Genomic DNA, 23,314 nt, shown 5'->3' with positions numbered 1-23,314 from the left:
TCCTTTTGCACGGATTACTGCATCAATCCGGCGTGGCATGGAGGCAATCAGCCTGTGGCATTGCTGAGGTGTTATTGATGCCCAGGATGCTTCGATAGCGGCCTTCAGCTCATTTGCATTTGTAGGTCTGGTGTCTTTCATCTTCTTCTTAACTATACCCCACAAATTCTCAATGGGGTTCAGGTCAGGGGAATTAGCGGGCCAATCAAGGACAGTGATGCCATGGTCAGTGCACCAGTTACTGGTGGTTTTGGCACTGTGGGCAGGTGCCAGATCATGCTGGAAAATGAAATACTCATCTCCATAGAGCTTTTCAGCAGATGGAAGCATGTAGTGCTCTAAAATCTCTTGGTACACAGTTGCATTTACTCTGGACTTGATGAAACACAGTGGACCAACACCAGCAGCTGACATGGCTCCCCAAATCATTGCTGACTGTGGGAACTTCACACTGGATTTCAAGCAACTTGGATTTTGCTCTTCTCCAGCCTTTCTCCAGACTCTGGCGCCTTGACTTCCAAATGAAATGCAAAACTTGCTTTCGTCTGAAAAGAGGACTTTGGACCACTCTGCAACTGTCCAGTGCTTCTTCTCCATAGCCCAAGTCAGACGCTTCTTCCGTTGTCTTGAGTTCAGAAGTGGCTTGACCATGGGAATACGGCTATTGTAGCCCATTTCCCGGACACGTCTGTGAACTGTGGCTTTTGATACCTGGACTCCAGCTTCAGCCCACTGTCTTTGAAGCTCCCCCAAATTCTGGAAGCGGCTCTTCGTCACAATTTTGTTAAGGCTGCGGTCATCTCTCTTGGTTGTGCAGCGTTTCCGGCCACATTTTTCCCTTCCAACAGACTTTTTGTGGATATGCTTTGAAACTGCACTCTGTGAACAGCCTGCTCTTTGAGAAATTTCTTTTTGTGTCTTACCCTCCACCAGGAGGGTATCAATGATGGTCCTCTGGACAGCAGACAGATCAGTAGTCTTCCCCATACTTGTGATTTAGTTTACTGAACCAAGCTGAGTGTTTTTAAGGCTCAGGAAACCCTCGCAAGGTGTTTCGAGTTAATTAGATGATTCAGGTGATTAGTTGAATAGCCTACTTGTATACTTTTTCATGATATTCTAATATTTTGAGATAGGATTTTTGAGTTTTCTTAAGCTGTAAGCCAAATTCAGCAATATTCAAATAATAAAAGGCTTGAAATAGTTCAGTTGATGTGTAATGAATCCAGAATGTATGACATTTTTGTTTTTTTAATTGCATTACAGAAAATAAAGAACTTTATCACAATATTCTAATTTTCTGAGACAGTCCAGTATATATACACAGTGCTATTTTGCTATTTCTCCCACTTCGAAATCATGGAGATGTGAAGGGAGGTGTTTCGGGCATGTCCCACCAGCAGAAGGCCCTGGGGAGGATCCAGAAAACAATGGAGACACTACATCTTTAGACAGGCCTGGGAACTTCTACTCCTGTATCCCATCAGATGAGTAGGATGAAGTGGCTGGAGAAGGAGGTCTGCAACCTGACCCCAGACATTGGGAGGATGATGGATGGATGGATGAACACAATACCGACACAAAATTTACAATGTATTTATTTTATGTAGGGTACTGCCCTTCTACCAAGCCATCTCCCCTAACCTTTCCCAACCACCAACTCTGAGAACACAATGAAAGACCCACAATTCATTCACGTGAAGTGACCAGACTCTCCAGTAGGGTGGTCCTTATTTTTCGACTTTTAAAATTTCATGCTCTGACCCCTTGAATATGTTCCAATATATACAAAACGTAATTAGGCAAAGTTTCATCAAAATCAAGGGATATTTAGAGGTCGCTCAAGGCCTCTGAAATTTTGGTATGAAAAATAAGGATTTTTCGCACATTATATCAGACCTAGTGTACAAAGTTACTTGTAACTTTTCTTGTGTTACAATTATAAGCAATGGACTGAAATTGGATGTTCTAAAACGCCGTACACATAGGGTTAAGATTTCCGTTTTTTCTCGAAAATTGCCAAAATTTTACCATTTTGGGAAATTTCAAAGTCGTTGAGCTACCTCTAAATATTATCCAAATTGTTCAAAATTGCACACAGTGTGTTTGTATCGATATAAGAACATATGCGGGGGGTCAGAGCCCAATATTTAAAAAAAAAAAATTTCGACCCCCATTAAGGACCACCCTACTCTCCAGCTGTATAATAAAGATTTGAAACCCCAAAATATTCATTTGTAATCAAAAGATTAATGATTTGAATATGTTTCATGTCAGAGGCTTTATTTTATTCATGTCCATATGATTTTTTTCCTATTGTCACTTAATCTCTAAATTAAAGGACTTTGTGTTGAAAGGCAAATACATGAACTTCAATTGGTTGCAGAACACGCCTACGGTGACTGACATCAACAGCTGTTAAAAGAGAGGTGCGAACGCCTCTGTTGCTCTCTTTTTCTTCACATGCACTCAAAGGGGAGGCCTTTGCCCTCTTAGGACAATGGGGATAAAGAAGTCCTGGATCCACGGCTTTGTTTCCCTGTCGAAACCCGGTCTGATGAAACCGAGCCAGGAAGCCGGGTTTGCTCATGTTCCTCTTTTCCCTCTCCATCAGCTGAAAAAGGCACGATGGATTCAACAAAAGGGATAGGGGGACTATTCTGCGGAGCGGGGATGCGCCATGCATTGACTCAGCAGCAGCAAGTTAAGAGACAAAATCAATGTAAATCTTTGAAGTTTCAAATTTAGTTACCAGAATGTAATTTTTTTTAAAAAGCTTTTAGGACTTTTGTTTTTGCTTTCCCAATGTTATTAACTAAATTATCACTGACCATCAAATGGAAAGTGTGTATTATTTGAAGAATTAGATTTCATTTCAATTTATTTGGTCCTCTTAAGGAAATTCATTTTAAATGACTTTCCCGGACTGACTTTACAGTCAGTGCTGTTGCAGCAGAGCGTGTGCCAAATACCTATTTACAGCAGTTGGTATTCCAAGGCGCTCTCCCATTCAAGTACTAACCAGGCCAGACCTTGCTTAGCTTCCGAGATTGGTCATTCTCAGGGCGGTATGGCTGTGACCAGGTCAGGTACCGATGTTGCTTTAATGTGTAGGGCAACGGAAAACGAGTGCTAGAAAGCACAACGAAGAACACAAACTATGGAGACTCAAAGTGGCCAAAACAACATTTCTTCAATTTTATGCCAAGCCTTTCGTGAGGTTTTTGCTTACTCATAGCAACAAGATGGTGGATAATTAGGTCAGCTCCCACTAGGTGGGGCTAATGCAAACTTCTCGACGTATAAGTATTTTGAAAAGGCATTTTTCATGTATTTTCACTTATTTCCTGAATGAATATTGTTTTAATGAATGAAGATTGTAACCCCTTTAAGTAGGAATTTGTTAAAAGAGATTTGTGATTTATTTGATCATTATATATACACAAAGTTCAACAAAACTGAAAAAATACCTCTCTTGCACTAAATAAGTTAACATAAAATCAGTGAATCGACCAAGGTGTCTTACTCACAGCTTTTTCATGCAACTAAGTAAAAAACATGTGAATCATAGAGTTCATACTGATCCAAAAAAATGAGAGAAAAAAAAGGAAAAATCCATTGAATGGTATTAAAAGGAAGCCTCGACTTGTTGGTTGATAAAACAGCCATGGCTGCTTGTTGCGCAAGTTTCCATTTGGATGCTTTACATCTAATGGAGCTTTTTGGACTAATTAGTCGGCCGTCCGGCAGATGCATTCACTTTGACTCCCATTCAGCGAGCAAGTTTTTTGTCTTTGCACAATACGCCAAATGTGTGACATCAAGCAAAAGTGAATAAAGTGCCTCTCCCTGCCACACAATCATCCAAGATACACACCCGAGGACACGCATCAAAAGGACAGTTTGTATGTTTACAAGAATAAGAGAAAAAACAAAATGGTATAAAAAAGTATGTTGATTCACATTTTTATAATTAATCATCTCTCAAATATTTGCCAACAACGTATGATGTGCTGCCAGTGGCGGGACGTCAGAGCCTGCAAGACCTTCTCCGCTGGCATACAAAATATCAGAATCATGTGATGTAATTATATAGTGTCCAAAACACGAATTAAGTAATTCCAGATTTTCTGTTAGCTTCATTGCTTGCCCCTAAGTTGCGCTGCTTCATATTTAAGCTACCGATCAGAGTCCATTATCACCGGGTTTAACCAAAGAAGGAATGATCCCTGAGCCAAGGACCCTACTGTCTTATTCCTGGTCTATAAAAGTGTGAGGTTTTCATTTTTTAAGGACACTTGCTTAGAAATGGATGTCTCTGTGTAATAAAGTATGAGCACTTCCCATCAACTCTGCATCAATTTCCATGTTGTTTGTCATAATTACTGATGCAGGGCACCTGAGTCTGCTCCTTTGGCACCAACTGCCTCGGACACTGATTGTCTTCCTGTCACCCGTTGTCAGTCCGTCTGCAAACCTCAGCTCCTGCTAGGCAAGCCTTTTCGACTCTGACTTTCTCCTGTCCTGATTCCTGTTTGACCCCTTTTCTGAACTCGTTTTTTTGCTCCACCATCCCGGCCATCGATCTGTTCTTCCCCCGCTCTCAACACTGCCTTCGCTCGCCCCGGAAATTCCGCTTCCGCGTCTGAGTAATCTGCTCCCCACGATCAACGTTCTACAGATCCTATATACTACCCTTTTCCCTCTTCCTAATAAAACTAAGAGAAACGTACGCAAGTGGGTCCTGTCTTCGTTCTGGTTCTGACATTCTTCTCTTGACCCTGAGGTGTGGTGTTTGACTGCACAACAATACCTGGTATCGTTTCTTGCCCATCCCCCAAAAGAAGTTGTTCATACTTAAAATATTGAATACAAATAAGCGAGTAACAAAATGAAGAGCAAAAACAAGTATAAATGGAATCAAATAATGCATATTTTTGATAAATGACAGATGGACAGAAACACCTGAATGAACAGATAGATAGATAGATAGATAGATAGATAGATAGATAGATAGATAGATAGATAGATAGATAGATAGATAGATAGATAGATAGATAGATAGATAGATAGATGGATAGATAGTAAGATAGATAGACAGACAGACAGACAGATAGATACTTTATTCATCCCCTTAGGGAAATTCACACTTCCAGCAGTTGCGTTGAAAAATAAAATAATAAAATAAAATATATAGAATACAAAAATACCCAATATAACGTGTTGATCCAGAGTATTTAAAAAGCGCTGCGGAAAATACACACTGTAATAAAAATAGGGTAATATGCAAATGTGGGGTGGGGTTTAATGTGGGCTTTCACTCCCCCGGGTGGAGTCAAAGAGCCTCATGGCATGAGGAAGAAATGATAATGTACATTGTTGTGAAGTTATTTTACATTCAATCAAATCATTTCAGAACATGTTACATAGTTTGAAAAATACTATTTTTTGATTTGTTACCTTGTAGCGGGGGAGCAGGCAGTTTCCTCCTCTGATGGCGTGATGAGTCCAAGGTCTGTGGCTGCATTATCATTAAAACAACAGACGTCATCAGAAGATCTCAGAATTTGGACCGATGTACAGTATGGCGGCAAAACTTATTACCTTCGTTGTTGGCTTCAACTTGGAAAAATGATTGCAAACCGTCACGTTTAATCCAGCAGTTTTCAGCGCAGATATCCTGGCCTCGATGTTGGATATCTAAATGTAAACCCAGTTTATATGTGAAGGGAGAGATCAATAGCATGATTTGACTTCAGAGCAGGGGTGGGCAAAGTTTTTGACTCAGGGGCCGCATTGGGTTCAAGAAGTTTTCAGAGGGTCAGGAGGATAGATAATGATTTACTATTTGATTTTCAGTATCTGCCAATACAGTGTCTGAATCAGATACATGTCATGAAATGTGTTTCAAAACAGTGTATATTAAAGCTAAGACTCTTTTTTAAACACTAAAATTTTGGGAAGAACTCAAGAGGCAATTGGGCTGTTTTTTTTCTCAAAATTAGATTTTTGTAGCAAAAAAGGTGAAGTTTTTTTTTTCAAATGGATAAAATGTATACAATATGAATCTATCTATCCATCTACCCTGGTTATATGCCCTGAGAGGGGTGACCCGACAGCAAGACAAACACAGACACAAAATCGAAGAAAAGAAAAAAGGAAAAAGTAGCAAAAAACATATAAAAAATTTGACCATGGCTAACCCAAAAACCCAAACAAGTTTGGCACCTCGGCACCCTAAATTGGTCACGCTTTCGTCTCTCCAGATGAAACAGGACACAAGAAAGCGGCCATGTCACTCGGGTCAGGGTGACACAACACACTCTTCTTTTCAACAGCAGGGCCCGACAGCTTTCACCGGTTTACCCCTGCCGTATCATACAGATGCCTGCCCATCCCTTAGAAAACATCCCATTATCCTTTCACAACACCTCTCCACTCATTCCTATCACCAACAAAAGCTCTAGCGGCCCTTCCTCTTGGTCTCCTTCCATTTACTTCTGCTCTGTAGATCCTCTTCAACATTTGCTCCTCATCCATCCTCTCCATGTGTCCAAACCAACCGAGTACTCTCTTATCCACACGCTTGCTCAGTTCCACTACTTCTCCAGTTCTGTCTCTCACAATATAAATACATTTATAAAATACACACAAATGTAGCCATGATATACCTGTATACGGTAAACATGAATGCGCGGATAAGATGCTTTATAGAGTATATATTTTTATTGGGGTGAGTGAGTTCATAAGGGGACACAACTTATTTTCAAGCTCATTAAATCCCACCAATGAGGACTGCCTGCTTGTCAACAAATATTAGCACTTGTTTAAAACGTATTTGAAGCTACAGTACCGTAAATCCCGGACTATAAGCTGCTACTTTTTTCCCAAACGTTCAACCCTGCGGCTTATTCAATTTATGTAATTTTTCTAACGCCCGCCAGCGGCGCTCGAGTACAAAAGGTAAGATTTAGACCGGTGGAATATATGCGCCGAGGAAGACTGCAACATCTTGGCTTGTGCATAAAACAAATTAGCGTAAACATACCCTCTTCATGCAAACTGCAAAAAGAAAGACACACGACGCAGCTTTCAAGCTAAAAGCAATCGAGCAGTCCGATAAAGAAGGAGCGAGCGTGTTGCTAGCGTGTTTTGGAACAAGGGAGCGTGGGACGACGTCTATATTACAAAGTTTCTTTCCGACACTGAGGAAGACGACTTTGATGGCTTCAGTTCTAAGGAGGAAGATGAGGACGGTTTACCGTGATCTTTACAAGTACAGTATGTTTTTTTAACGGACCCGTTTACTGTGTTGCGAGGGTGTTGCTAGCGTGTTGCTACCATTAACTGCCCTGTCACAGGCACCGTTTGGGATGAAAGTTATATTATTATTATTAAAGCTTTGAAAACTCTCGGTGTACCGTCTTTCTTTGTAAATATGTGTAACCATGTATAATATGTATTTGCAACTGTATATTTTTGTAATGTATTTATTTGTATTTATTTCAGACACTTATTCTGATATGTTTTGCAAGGGCGAATAAAAAAGAAGGGGCGAAACAAACGCGGGGTGATGGGAAGTGGGGACCGGTAAAGGTGAGTGTTTGTGGACACGGCAGACAATAGTGGATATGTATTTTTACCACCCTTACCTTTGGAAATATACACTTTTTTCCTTGGATTACTTTCAACGGGACCCGGACTCTGTAGGTCTGCATCAAACCTTAAGTACCGGTATCATTATCCATTCATTTTGCCGGCTGTGATTTTTGGACTGTGTACTTTTATGAAGGACATTCAGTTTCAATCGCGGGACTTAAACTCGGGCTTGGGTTAATTTTGTGTTTGTGTTACATTTTTGTAATGTGGGCGCATGCGGCTTATATACAGGTGCGGCTTGTGTAAGTACAAAGTCGGTTTTCCTCTTAAAATGTGGTGGGTGCGGCTTATAATCAGGTACGCTCTATAGTCCGGAGTTTACGGTACATGCATCGCAACTGCTAATTGCAATCATGATCATTCTGTCACCTCTTCAATTTTGCCGGTGCACTGACCATTTTTCATTGTTTTTTTTCCTGCTCATTTTTAATAAACGGCTGTTATATTTGAAGCAGATTGAAAAGAAAAGAGAAGCTTTGATGATACTATCTGTTCCATGTGTGGAAGCCTCAATGCAGTTTTGGCCAATAATTGTGCAGATGAGAACAGATAAGGTACTTTTAACAATCTTTTGGGAAAATGTGGGCATTGCAGGAAAAGGGAAAACATTATGACTAATAATTTTCCAAAATTAGAATTCTTACAATTTTTGCTTGGCGGGCCATATTTAAAAGCCAAACGGGCCTTATAAAGCCCGTGAGCTGTAGTTTGCCCATGCCTGAATTAGAGTGCTGTTCCCCCCAGTACCTGCATTTCCGATTGTTGGACCTGAGCAGCAGCAGTAGCCACTTGGTCTTCGAGGAAAGCCAGTTCCGTGTCAGAGGTCCCGCTACTGATATTACGAGCACACTGCTCCAAGTCTCCCAGCGCCCCCTCTAGGCCATAAACTGCACCGGCAGCCAGGTAAACCTTCATGGAGAGAAACATTGAGGTCAGGTTAGGATTCTAACAGGGTTGGGTAGGGTTACTTTAACTGGATTACTTTCAATTACTTTTGGATTACTCCAATACCAAATATGCTAATTAAAGACAAAAGAAACTAAATATGAATATAATGATGACTCACAACACGTGGTAAGCTTTCTCTCCTGGCTTTGATCTCTTTGATCTCAGGCAAAACTAACATAAAATGCGACAGAAACAAAATGAAAATAAATCCAAACAGCTTGCCAACATCATTTTTGCCGTTCCATTTGTTCCGTTACTCCCCAAGCCAGCACAAAATTTAGTAATTTTATTCATATTTAGTTTCTTTTGTCTTTTATTAGCATATTTGGTAATGGAGTAATCCAAAAGTAATTGAAAGTAACCCAGTTAAAGTAACCCTACCCAACCCTGGATTCTAAATCATTCACTGCCAAAGACGGATACAGACGTCAAAGATCACTTTAACATTTAGAATGAATTCCCAGCACCAGTTAAAAAAAAATCTTAAAATAGTATATCGCCCAAATAGACAGTAAAACATTTTTCCGATTATTTATGGCTATTGTAACTCAGGAGGTAATACATGTTGTTAATTTGGGTGAATAATTTAGCCGTCATTTTGGATTTTGCGATAGTTTTAATCTGTTTACCATTTTTATTATACAAGCCACTGGAACAATAATTTTTTACTACGTTGTTAATTAAATTATGTGCAATATTTTTGTCAGGATATGCACCATCCCCCGCTACCTACTCCCCAGAGGGCGCCAGCCTGGGAGGAGCGGCTGTATAACGCCCACCTGCACCTGGTTTGTCTTAGTACCTGAACTTATTATTCCAACTCTTCTTACAGATTGGTTTCTTATTTTTACTTTATTTGATTGATTTATGATTTTTATTTTCAAAAATTGATTGATTTTATTGTCAGTTTTTCAAGCTTTACTATATTTTTATCTTATTTTTCTAGAAAAGAAACAAAAAGATCGAAAATGAAAATTCAGCAAAAATATCCATCAGTTCTAATGTTTGGGATAGATAGAGAGAGGGAGAGAGAGATTTTTTGCAGAGAAATCTTAAACAGCTTCCTCTCGAATTTTTTATTAAATATATTCTTCTTTATGACCTCACGATCTGATAATTAGTTTATAAAAAGAAAAAAAGTGGTAATCTGCTGCCACCTACTGATATAGATGAATGTTATAGTTCCTCAACTGCTAACTGGAAGAAAGACTACTGGTTTTCTTCCCTTAAAAAGGCCTACAAAATAAAATAAAAAATAAAAAAATCTTTAATTTTTGTATAATTTAAACTACAACAAAATTTTGACTCGGTAATAGTAATTTACTCCACGGTTGCTTTACCCTTGTGTGTGAATAAACCGCTCCAAGTAACGCATTGGATTTGTGATCTGGTAAAAGTTTGTTGCTTCCTGTTTTATTTTTATATGTTCTGGAGACTGATAGAGTTCACGATAACATCTATGGGTTTTTAAAGTCAAAAGGTTGGTATGTATGAAAAATGCTAGGTTTTTTTTTAAATATAGACTTGGGCAATTTCTTGCAGCACTCTGGAGTTGTCTCACGGTCCACTCGTGTGGGCACTAGTTGAAAACCACTGAATTAGAAACATTGAGGTGACATGTACAGCAAATAAGCCTAGCACAAAATTGTGCTACAGAACTGTCCCCTTTTGGACAGTTTCTGAACGCACCAATTCACCATGTACCATAATGAAATCTGATAACATGAAGTTTTGACTGTGATTAAAACACCCAAGGCTATGTATTGATAAAATAATGTTCTCATCGTACCTAATTATGTCGATTGGAGGGACATTTTCAAGTACAGAACATTACGCAAATTTCTCACTTCTTTGGCTTTCTAATAAGTTTAGCAACTTCAAAGATCGTTGGTATCAGATATCTGAGACCACCCCCATACAGGCATGATCTGGTCAAGCGTCCCTGGTCTGTATAAAAAGAGGAGCTGATCGATAGCTCGCTCTCCTTTCTATTGCCTTGCATGATGGGAGCGGCCGGGCGAGCCTACTCTGCAACCTTGAGCTCAACACGTGGGCCACATATCAAGATCATACGGAGCACGAGAACAAATCTTTCCGCAACAACAAGTAAAAGGATGGTTTTAGTTTTAACATCATGTTTGCTGGTTCTTGGGAGTGAACGTTTTTGTTTGGTACAAGGGGATCTCCCCAAATCGACTAGCATTACAGCGGGAAACTTTCTTTTTGTGCTAGTAACTTCTAGACTTTCAACGGTTGAAAACTCCTATAATCTCTGGCGCCTTCGCCTCCCCCTTCCTCCCTATCGTTAATTCTCTTTGTTAATAAATTGTGTGTGTGCTATTTCAATTGACCTGGTTTATGTATCCATCTTCTTCTTCAGACCTTAAAAGAACTCAAAGTAAGAATGTAATTAATTTTTTTATCAGTGTAGGAAATTCTAGCATCCTTCAGAGAAAAAAAAAAAAAGATTTATTGTGGACCACAAGCAACAACTAGAGGCCAACGAGTGTACTGATTGCAGTAAAGAATAATTCGTTTCAATCCTTACGGTTTTCAAAATTAAAGCTAGAAAAATCCCCACACACAAAACATAAAACATTACATTCTCCTCCATCTTGGTAAGCTTTTGGTCCAGTTTTCGGGTCTCGGGATTGCATGGGATGAGGGCCGGGTTTTGAGGCTCGGAGGGTGAGGAACCGTCCCCGCCCGCCTCGCTGATCAGCTCCTCTGTGGCGTTCAAAACCTTCAACACTTCAGTTGTGATGCTGCAGAGCGAAGCCGCCGAGTACTTCTTTCCGCATGAGGAAACACAAACATCATCGGAATTTCAGTTATGTGCAGTTAGGGGAGGCAGGTGAGGCGCTGCCTCATGGAAATATCTGAATGGGAATACAAAGTGTAAAAAGGAAAAAAATGCTTTATCTATTCTGTGCTATTTCTCATTTAACGTCATCATTTTGGGAATATTATTACTGCATATCCCGGACTATAAGTTGCTCCTGAGTATAAGGCGCACATGCCAAAAAAAACCGCATAATTAAGAAGAAAAAAAAAAAACATATATAAGACCGACTCGGAGTATAAGTCGCATTTTGGGGGGAAATCTAATTGATAAAATCCAACACCAAAAACATACATGAAAGGCGCACCTTAACTCTAAACCAGGGGTGTCAAACTCATTTTAATTCGGGGGCCACACATTAGAACAAACATTCTGTCGGGGGCCGGACTAGTAGATTAAAGAGAAAGAAAAAGAGAGATAAAAAAATAAGAGAAAGAGGGTGGGAAAAGGAGAAAGGGTGGGACAAAGAAAGAAAAAGAGAGAGAGGGAGAGAGCGTGAGAAACAAAAGAGATAAAAAGTCATGAGAGAGGGGGAAAAGAAAGGGAGAGGAAGAAAGAAATCCAAAGAGAAATAGAAAGACAGAGGGAGAGAAAGAGAAAAGGAAAAAAGGAAGTTAGAGCAAAATAAGTTAAAAAGACAGAGAGAAAGAAACAAAGAGCAACAAAGGAAGAGAAAAAGAGAGACACAGAGTGAAAGAGACAGAGTGGGAGAAAAGGGGTGGAAAAGAAAGAGAGAGAGAGAGAGAGAGAGAGAGAGGAAGAGAGAGAGAGTGTGAGAGAGAGAAAGAAATACAAGCACAGTGTCTTTGTTCGAGGCACATGTCTTTGGCAAGATCAAGTTGACATATTTCAACCTGCAGCTTGTTTTTCTCTTGCGCTTCTCCGAGTGTTGTCTCGCGGGCTGGATTCAATCCCTTAGCGGGCCTGATCTGGCCCGCGGGCCGCCTGTTTGACACCTGTGCTCTAAACAATACGATTAGCAAGATAACACAAGTCAAGCCATCCAGGAAGTTTTTACTCGTTGCACGGACATTTTTTTCTAATTGGTGGATTCTTTATCGATTGATAATGCTATAGCAATCTCTTTTTTGTTCTCAGAGATTAGCTGTTAGATGGAGTATTGTCCAATATTGCTTTCTGCTTTTCTACTTGGAGGCCTTCAACATCAGTTTTGCAGGCCATGAGGCATAGAATAAGTGACAATAAAGGTGTTGGTTCAGCCAATCCGATTCCGAGTTGGGTGGCTAGGGCCTTCTAGCAAGCGTCAGCAAATGCCAGATTCCAAATTGGTTATGAGGGTAACCAAATGATAAGCCGAAGAAAAATATTCCCTCTTTTCCTCTGCTTCTGCCAAACATACTTTTTCAGCCCTGAAACAAATCCAAATTTATAACAGAAATAAAGGACGGGCTCGACTTTCTGCATTGGCATCGATGGCGTAGAGCACAGGTGTCAAACAGGCGGCCCGCGGGCCAGATCAGGCCCACCAATGGTTTAAATCCGGCCCGGAAGACAACAGTGAGAGAAGCGCAAGAGGAAAATGAGCTGTAGTTTTAAATATTTCCACCGGATGTCAACAAAGCCGGTTGACACTTGCGAAAGAATTGCGGTCGTATTTCTTCATTTCTCTCTGACTCACTTCTTTTTTTATTTATTTCTCCCTCTTTTTCTTTCTCCTGTTCACTCTCTCTTTTTCTCTTTTCTCTATTTCTCCCTCACTCTCTAACTCTTTCTTTTTCCCTGTCTTGCTCTCTTTCTATTTTCTCTCTAATTTACACTTTAATTTTCTTTCTTTCTCACCCTCTTTCTTTCCCTTTTTCGACCTCTCTCTCACCTCACTCTGTCTCTTTTTCTCCTGCTGACTCTTTCTCTTTCTGTCGTTTCACTTCTCTTATTCTTTTTATCTTTCTCTTTTTTTCACTTTCTTTTTCTCTCTATATTCATTTCCCCCTTCTTCTCCATTCATATCTCTATTCTGCTCTCTCTTTTTCTCTCACTGTTACTCTGTCTCCCTTGTTCTCCTTTTCTGTTTATCGCTCTCTCTTTCCCTCCCTCTCTTTCTCTCTTTTTTTCTCCTTCTCTCTTTCTCTTAGACTTACTAGTCCGGCCCCCGTGAGATTTTTTTATAGCATTTGTGGCCCCCGGCCAAAACGGGTTTGACACCCCTGGCGTAGAGAAAGGAAACTTTTTGATGGTACTGAAACGCACAGATAAGCAATACGACAGAGTAATTGAAATCTTCTTGAAGACACAAAGGAGAATGGATTTTGCGCACAGATAAAAATAATTTTGATGAATGAAATCTAGTTATGATCCTAAACAATACCACAATTTTGTCGATGCTTATTTATATGTGTGGCAGCTGTAGCTCCATTAAATGTTCTATAGCCATAAAACATTTATTTGGGGTTGGATCGATAGCACTACTGAAGGCATTTTTTTTTTTTTTTTTTTTATATATATCAAAGCGGCGCTGCCACGAGCGGCTGCCTTTTCCAGCAGCTGCCCTATTGTTTTATTGTCTGCTCCTATCTTCGGTGTTTTTTCTTCCCGTTTTGACAACTACACTATGGATTACTTCTATCCTATGGACATGGGTTTTAACGCACAAGAAATGCGTGTATTCAAGGAATTTCAACTCCTTGCCCTGAAGAATTCTCGTGCCGGCGTGATGAAGGGGCCTATCGTGAAGGGAGAGCCGGAGCTAGCGAAGCGGCTAGCGGCGTTATAAGTCTTCGGTACCATCCGTAATCATGGTAAATGCGAACTCACGACCAAATACGATCATCGAGTGCTGGTGGAAAACATCAAAGCGCACAGGGAGCGCAGTTGCTGTGTTTTGCGGAAACGTGGCTCACGTTTAGCATTCCGGACGCTAACGTGTAGCCACCCGGAGCTACCCGGACCAATCCGGCTTCAACGCCGCTAAACAGAGACACGAAAGCCGGGGGGAATCGGAGAGGAGGCGGACTTGCTAACACGAGGTGGTGTATCCCTGGATTTTCACAAAGAAAAGTTTTCCATCTGCCGCAGGGATGTCGAATTTTTGGACTGGCGTGACGTCATCCACTTCGCTACAAGCACCCCTAGGGCATCATGTTCATCTGTTAATAAACAACGGGGAAGACTGCTGGAAGTGTGAATTTCCCTATCTATCTATCTATCTATCTATCTATCTATCTATCTATCTATCTATCTATCTATCTATAGGTGTGAAATCAACGGCCCGCCACTGACTAGTGATAAGGATGCAGGTTCAATAGATTTCTATCAATGTTTCAACAATATGGACCTAAAGTAAACTCGGCGAAAAAATAAATCTGCAATAAGTGAAAAACAAAATACAAAGTGATTACATAACCTTGACCCAAAAAAGGGAAAGTTTCAGCAGCCAAAACGCATCAATGGCGAAGCAATCAATGAACAGATCAATGATGTTCAAAAACAAAGAGACTCGCCGTCCGGGTGCTAAATATGCCAAGGTACAAACTAAAAAGGGAGACGAATCTTTCCTAAATGACAAATGAATCACCAACTGAAGCTTTAATCTGTATACGTATAGATCCCCCTCTCAGTTTGCACTTATAAGGTGACAAAAAGCAAAAAGAGGCTTTCTCTTATCGGCAACTTGATCTATACGTTTTCGACTGAAGCATATTCTGCAGAATACTTTTAAGTCTACCACGTTCGTTCCCATTCGACCTCAAAGATGAGAAAAGTTTTTTAATCTCTTCATCAACTATCTCTCAAATCTCTGAGGGAGAGGGCGCCAGCCTGGGGGGAGTGGCTGTATAACCCCCACCTGCACCTGGTTTGTCTTCGCACCTGAACTTATCACTCCAACTCTTCTTATAGATTGTTTGCTCATTTTCACTTTATTTGATTGATTGATTTATGATTTATACATTATTTTTATCGAATGATTTTAGCCAGTTTTTCAAGCTTTACTATGTTTTACCTTGTTTTTCTGGAAAAGGAACAAAAACATCGAAAATGAAAATCCAGAAAAAATATCCATCGGTTCTAGTGCTTTAGAGAGAGAGAGAGAGAGAGAGAGAGAGAGAGAGAGAGAGGAAAAAGGAGAGGGAAAGAAGGAGACTGGAAAAGAGAGAAAGAAACAAAGCGAGAAATAGAGTGAGAAAGAGAGAGAGAAAAATGAAAAAAAGAGAAAGAGAGGGGAAAAGAGTGAGCATGAGAAAGAGAGATACAGAAAAGGAGTAAGAAAGACAGAGAAAAAGTGGGGGAAAAGGAAAGAGCAAAAGGGAAATATGGAAAAAAGGAGATGAACAGAGAGAGGGTGAGAAAGAGTTAGAGAGATAGAGAGATAGAGAGAGAGAGAGAGTGAGAGGGGAAATGGGAGAGAGAGAGAGACAGAGAGAGAGAGACGGAGAGAGGAAAATGGAGAGGGAAAGAAGGAGATGGGAAAAGAGAGAAAGAAACAAAGAGAAATGGAGTGAGAAAGAAAGAAAGATCAGAAAAATGAGATAAAGGAATGAGAGAAAGGAAAAGAGTGAGCATGAGAAAGAGAGAGATAAAGAAAAGGAGTGAAAAAGAGAGAAAAAATGGGAAAAAAGGAAAGAGCGAAAGAGCAAAAGGAGAGATATAAAAAAAGGATAAAAAGGAGAGGAACAGGGAGAGGGTGAGAAAGAAAAAGATTTAGAAAAAGAGAAAGAGGGCAAGAGAGACGGGGAGATGGATCGAGAAAGAGAAAGAGAATGAAACAAGGAGAGAAATAAAGTAAGAAAGAGAGAGCAAAAGAGTGAGCATGAGAAAGAGAGATAAAGAAAGTGAGTGAGAAAGACAGAAAAAGTAAGGGAAAAAAGGAAAATGAAATAATTTTTTTTGAAATGAAATGCAAGTAGTCTAAAGGATTTACATTTTTTTGCAGAGCAATCTTAAACAGCTTCCTCTCAAAATTAGTCATTAAATATATTTTTCTTTACGACCTCATGAGCTGATAATTAGTTTATAAAAGGAAAAAAAAGTTGTAATTTGCTGCCACCTACTAATATAGATGAATGTTATAGTTCCTCAACTGATAACTGTTTTTCTAGAAATAAATTCAGACTCAGAAAAAAATATCCGGCAGTCCTAACGTGGACATTTCTTATTTTGTGTACACATGTTCGTTTGTCACTTTGTACCTGTTTTTGTTATCAAGTATAATCAATCTTTTAAGCAGCCCTGCTTCCCCCACATGGGTCCGATTTTCCCTAAAATGTTTATTATTATTTTCTCCATTTTTTTTGACTAGCCTATGCTTGAACATTCGCAGTATGCTTGAAATGTTACAGACATGAAAGTCCTGATTAAAAATTGAGGAAAACATGCAGAAAAATAAGGAAAATACTGAAAGAAAAATCACAGACATTAAAAAAAATAAACACATAATAATAGAGATGTCCTTTTTTTGTTGACCAACATATTTAGCTCATTTTAGGTCAGACATTATTTTTAAAAAATAATTATTTCCCATTTTTCTATGTGAATTTATTGTACTTTCAACTTCACACTGGGAAAAGTGCATATTGATAATTGAGAAAAACATGGGGAAAAATACTGAAAAATGGAAGAAAATACGAAAAAAAACCATGAAATCAACAAAAAATGAGTCAATACGATTGCGTTTTTTTGCATATTTTCTTTAACTGGAATTTTTCAATCAAAAACTGCATTATTTGCAGCTATATCACACAGATAAATTGTTAAAAAAATCCTGCATTGTGATTTCTGGATTTTTCTTTTTAGTTTATCTCTCTCACAGTGGACATGCACCTAATATGAAAATTTCAGACCCCTCCCAATTTTGAAGTCAGAGAAGTAGCAAAAATCTCTCTCTCTCTCTCTCTCTCTCTCTCTCTCTCTCTCTCTCTCTCTCTCTCTCTCTCTCTCTCTCTCTCTCTCTCTCTCTCTCTCTCTCTCTCTCTCTCTCTCTCTCTCTCTCTCTCTCTCTTTCTCTTTCTCTATATATATATATATACCGTATATATAAAGTAAAAAACTGTTCTACACTATACTATAATTTGTATTTAACATATTCATCTTTCCCTCCCCCCCAAAAATTCTCATCTTGATTATAGCTTACATTAGAATAATAAATCTAGTTACAAAAATAAGGTGAAGTGAAAATACAAATTAATAAAAATGATTAACTACATCTAGTAATACATTTAATTAATAAACAATCATATTTGGTTGAATAGACAAATTACCTAAAAAGAAATGAATAACCGCGTTTGAAGAAAAAATAATAACAGAAAGGGGAATTGGTTCAAATTGGGAAGAAGTGACACATCAAGTAAAAGACAACATACAAAATTACTATTTTATATACTATTTGTTATTGTATAATGACTTGTTTACCTGACTGCCCACTTTGCACATCTGGTTAGCTGCTCCTCTTGCACTCTTTGCACTACTGTATAATACTATACATAGCTATAAATTGTTTAGCATATTATCAGTACTTCAATACTCTAACTCAGTACAACACTTATTTATATCTGTACATTCAAGAAAACTGTGCGGGTCAGATGTATCGACATTTCGTTCTGTATACACGCGTACAAGAACGACAATAAAGTATATCTGAATCGGAATCTCTGAATCAGATTTTTATTGCACTATTATTAAAACCTAAGCACTACCTTGTAAACATATATTTAGCCTGACATACTTTTATCTTATTCTTCTCTTATAACCCGTTACAACCTGTTTATCCTGGAGTGCCATTTCTGATCTCGTTCCAAAAAATGTTCACTTCATTGTTATGAATCTGAATTCACCTGGTTGTCCGACAGCACCACCTCTTGGCAAGACGGCGTCACAGCAGGCGGACTACCAGGGCTGGTGGCGTTCTTCCACTCGGTCATCTCCTTCTCCAAATCTCTTCTGTGCTGCCTCTTGTTTTTTCTCCTTTCTCCTCTCTTCTGCTCCGTCTCTTCCAAGCTCCCCGCCAGTTTCTCCAGTCTCCTCTCGCTCCGGGTCATTCCTTGGAGGTTCTCTTGACTTTCCCGTAATCTGACGCTGGACCTCAGCTTCTCTCTCTCAGATTCTTTCTTCTTGGCTCTACCGCTTTCCTTCTCGTCTTCCTCTGAAGAGGAGTTACTTTCCCGGCTGGTGGTCCGGCTCCTGACCAGCTGGCTGATCCGGGACTGGAGGTCATCTTCGAGCAGGGACCCGGGCCCCAAAAGGGGACCTCCAGGGTTCTTCTGGGGTTCGGGATTCGAGGCGGCTCGGGGTGTGCCGGAGTCTAACGTGAAAGGATTTGCTTCTGCTGTGCTCATGGGCACGGCATCGGGGGAAGGCTTTTCTTCACTTAGGCTCCTCTTCAGGAGGTCATTGAGAAGGAGACCGCTGCTCTCCTTTGAAGAAAGTACCAAAAGCAAAACATTAAATCAAATATTTAAACCAGAGGTGTCAAACAGGCGGCCCGCTAAGGGATTGAGTCCGGCCCGCGAGACAAAGCTGGGGGGAGCGTACGAGAAAAATGAGCTGCAGGTTGAGATATGTCCACTTGATGTTGCCAAAGACAGGTGCCTCTCACAAACGCTGTACTTGTATTCCTCTCTCTTTCCCCCACTCCCTTTATCTCTCTCTTTCTCATGCTCACTCTTTTCCTTTCTCTCATTCCTTTATCTCATTTTTCTGATCTTTCTCTCTTTCTCACTCCATTTCTCTTTGTTTCTTTCTCTCTTTTCCCATCTCCTTCTTTCCCTCTCCATTTTCCTCTCTCCGTCTCTCTCTCTCTCTCTCTCTCTCTCTCTCTCTCTCTCTCTCTCTCTCTCTCTCTCTCTCTCTCTCTCTCTCTCTCTCTCTCTCTCTATCTCACTTTTTTTTCCTTTTGTCTTTTTCTCTCTCTTTTGCATTCCCCTTCTTTCTTTCTCTCCTTCTCTCCTTCTATTTCTCTTTGGATTTCTTTCTTTCCCTCTTTCTTTCCCCTCTCTCACTAGTTCTCTTTTTATCTATATTATTTCTCACGATCTCTCTCTCTGTCTTTCTCTCTGTGTGTTTTTTTACTTTATTTTGCTCTCTCTTCCTTTTTTCATTTCACTCTTTATGTTTCCCCCTCGTGCTTTCCCCATCTCTCTTTCTCCTTTTCTCCCTTTTTCTCCTTCTCTTTTCTCTAGTTTTCCCTTTCTCTTTTTCTTTGGATTTCTTTCTTTCTCTCTTTCTTTCTTTCCCCTCTTTCACTATTTCTCTTTTTATCTCTTTTGTTTCTCGCACCCTGATATACATATACAACAACGCAGAGTGTCTTCCTTATGGTATATATATATATATATATATATATATATATATATATATATATATATATATATATATATATATATATATATATATATATATATATGTATTTGTTTTAGTTTTCTTGTATAAATGTATATAAAACTAGGGTTTTGAGCTTCTTAGATCATCATTCACCAGGTTGCAAAGAAAATGGCGTTAGCATTAAATGTTTATGATGATTAAGACAATCGTGAAACCTCAATTTTGGTACGACTTGATTCACGTATGGATATGTTAATCTATTTAGACGGTTTTTCATTTGTTCATACATTTATTTCTGTATTTTAAAGGATCGCTTTCCCTAACTCCTTGAATTGCCTTTTAAAATTTTATCCCATTAAAACTGGATTAAATGGAAGATATTTTGCGCAGTCTGGTGGAGATCTAAGGTATTACAACAATAGTTCATCAACATTTAAAATATGTATTAATTAAATTCGTGTTAAAGAGACAGTGTGTAATATTTGGCACCATCCAGGTGTTAATTTTTTAACAAAAAGAATACAGAGAAACTACAAAAATACAACAGTAATTTTACAAAATACGTCAGTGAAACTACAAAGATACTTTAGGAACACTATAATAGAAAATTACAACTGTGGAAGTACTACAAAAATACTATAGTAATACTTAGAAATACTATTGTAATCCTACAAAAATGCTACAAAAGTACTACAGTAATTACAAGAAATTACAACTATGCAAATACCTCTAAAATATTAAAGTAACATTACAAAAAAACTACTGGAATACTACAATACAAAATTACAGCTATCAAAATACTAGAAAAATAATACAGTAAATTTATAATATAAAATTACAACCAAGCAAATACTACAAAAATAACACAGTAATACTTAAAAATACTATTGTAATCCTACAAAAATACCACAAAAATACTACAGTAATACTACAACACAAAATTACAACTATGCAAATACTTCAGAAATACAAGAGTAATACTACAAAATAATATAGTAATACTACAAAAAAAATCCAGTAAAACTACAAATAATACTACGGTAAGACTATGGTAATACTACAAGAATACTAGTTATACTGCAAAAATGCTAAAGTAAAACTACAAAAAAACGTTACATTCTATTTGTTTGCTAACCGCTACATGCTAACGAGTAATGCTAACAGCTTCATGCTAACAAATTATGCTAACGGCTTCATGTTAACGGCTAGATGCTAACAACTACATGCTAACAACTACATGCTAACGTGCCATGCTAACACTTACATAATAAGCCATCCACTCTTTAGCATCCACCATTCTCCCTTGGTTAAATTTCAAGTGGAACAGTGACCCACTTCCCTGGTTACCATGGTGACCCATTCAAATTGAATGGGCTCATTCAAAATGTTACTACACTTTGTAATAACAGCGTTATTACTATGTTATTACTATGGATGTGATTTTTAAGACCCTCCATAATGCATCTCCTTATCGGTAACAACTACATACATACTCAATGCTACTAGTTTCCTGCCGGTAACATCTTCAGATCCAGCACCAACTCTCACAATTGCCTCGGAAATTGTCTAGTTATTATTATTATTGTTATTACGAGGTGATTGTCGAGTGAATTTCTTTGTGACAATTGAGTCTCAATAGTTTGTGATCTTCCTCTTGCTTTGTAGCACTCATTTTGGTTGCACAATACAGCGGCATCTTGTGGTCAAATTTCACAGTGTGTCATTTTAAATGACAGTATAATAATAATAATAAAAATATGATGATGATGATGATGAAATGTTACCTGAATGGACTGCGTGAAGTTCTGGCTTACAGTCCTACTCTCGTTGGCCGATTCCCTCTTGCTTCTGCGCCGACGCCGCGACCTTTTGATTTGCTCGTTTTGCTTTTCTTCAGCTTCGCTGCTGTCTCCCATCACCTGCCAATGTGGATTCGCCGAAAATTAAATGGGGAAGAAATTATCTTCACATTTTTTTCGTTGATAATGTCATTACTCGTTTCGTGCAGTGCTACGAAAGGATTGCATTACTAGGGCTGAGACGATGAGTCGATGTTGTGGCTAAAAATGGATACTCAGAATGGAATGACAGTTTTCAAACAGAGTGAGGCATCTCTACATAATTATAATCTCTGCTGAGACTCTCATGCGCAATAGCGTCTTTGCCTTGAGTAATAACATACAAAAATGACGTCAACAACAAGTATACGTACCAAATCTTCTAAAAGAGCATTTTAGGCTGGAAAAGACCGATAGGCAGAACCTTGCTATCATGGCAGTACCTCGGTGATGCATGAGCATTTAGAAAGCACGTTGGACAGTAGGACGAAACGGAGTCTGACTCGCCTCGGTAAGGTTCAAGTGACGTTCAAGACGTTTTGATGGCATGTATTGCACACTATCTGAAATGAAATGCACGTAGTCTAAAGGACAAACGTCAGTTGTTGAATCAGTTTTATTTAAAACTGTAGAGAATCGTCTCCATCATGGACTGTTCTGCTAGTCTCTGGGAAAGAGGTACTGCAGTGTGCGGTGCAGGACCACCAGGTTCGATTCCTCATATAGCAAGCCTACCCATCTACTTAAGCTCATCTGTCTTTAAATAGTTTTAATTACAAATAATGTATGTTTTTATTCATTTGTTAAATTCTGTTACTTGTTAAATTCTACTACTTGTTTCCTGTACAGTAACCATGGTTACCTGACTGCCCTTTTTGCACATCTGCTGTAGAGTACTCATAGGTATGATTTTTTATTTATTACTACTGCACGTCCATATATTTTGTACATTAAATGATCCTCTTATTGGCTTGTTTCGCTCTACAAGTCCTTTGAACTTCTTTTTTCAATGACTTATAATCATTACTATGTACTTATACATTTACGGAAACTGTGCTGGTCAGATGATTTAACCTTCCGTTCTGTATACATGTTTACAAGACTGATAAAATAAAGTACATCCATCCCTCTATCCATCTATCTATCTATAGTATCTATCCATCTATCCATCTATCCATCCATCCATATATCCATTCATATATCCATCTCCAGTATCCATCCACCAATCCATCTATTCATATATCCAACTATCCATCCATCTATCCATCCATCTATCTATCCATCTCCAGTATCCATCCACCAATCCATCTATCCATCCATCTCCAGTATCCATCCACCAATCCTTCTATTCACATATCCAACTATCCATCCATCTATCCATCTCCAGTATCCATCCATCTATCTATCCATCTCCAGTATCCATCCACTCATCCATCTATCCATCCATCTCCAGTATCCATCCACCAATCCATCTATTCATATATCCAACTATCCATCTCCAGGATCCATCCCATCCATCTATCCATCTCCAGTATCCATCCACCAATCCATCTATCCATCCATCTCCAGTATCCATCCACCAATCCATCTATCCATCCATCTCCAGTATCCATTTATCCATCCATCTCCAGTATCCATCTATCTATCTCTTGTGTCCATCTCCAGTATCCGTCTCCAGTGTCCGTCTCCAGTATCCATCTACCTATCCATCTCCAGTATCCATCTCCAATATCCACCTATGTATCCACCTATGTAT

The 23,314-nt window shown here is 39.0% G+C and overlaps 1 protein-coding gene across 3 annotated transcripts in view; it reads right to left on the bottom strand.

Annotated features, from left to right (window-relative positions):
* myripb (myosin VIIA and Rab interacting protein b) overlaps positions 1-23,314 on the bottom strand; it is a 195,387-nt gene that overhangs the window by 8,721 nt on the left and 163,352 nt on the right. Inside the window, exons 10-15 of one of the 3 annotated variants that reach the window (XM_088322402.1) lie at positions 21,505-21,639; positions 18,235-18,813; positions 11,210-11,398; positions 8,407-8,568; positions 5,605-5,700; positions 5,461-5,521 (exon numbers count right to left, since the gene is read on the bottom strand). In XM_088322402.1, coding sequence (XP_088178528.1) covers positions 5,461-5,521; positions 5,605-5,700; positions 8,407-8,568; positions 11,210-11,398; positions 18,235-18,813; positions 21,505-21,639 — 1,222 coding nt within the window. The remainder of the gene's footprint in view (positions 1-5,460; positions 5,522-5,604; positions 5,701-8,406; positions 8,569-11,209; positions 11,399-18,234; positions 18,814-21,504; positions 21,640-23,314) is intronic. The other 2 variants (XM_088322403.1, XM_088322404.1) reach the window with 2 other exon arrangements.

The sequence above is a fragment of the Urocampus carinirostris genome, chromosome 18 (genome assembly GCF_059441175.1).
Source record: "Urocampus carinirostris isolate Australia breed hairy pipefish chromosome 18, RoL_Ucar_1.0, whole genome shotgun sequence".
Lineage (NCBI taxonomy): Eukaryota > Metazoa > Chordata > Actinopteri > Syngnathiformes > Syngnathidae > Urocampus > Urocampus carinirostris.
Note: the sequence above shows the minus strand (reverse complement) of the source record. Positions and strands in the feature narration are given on the sequence as shown.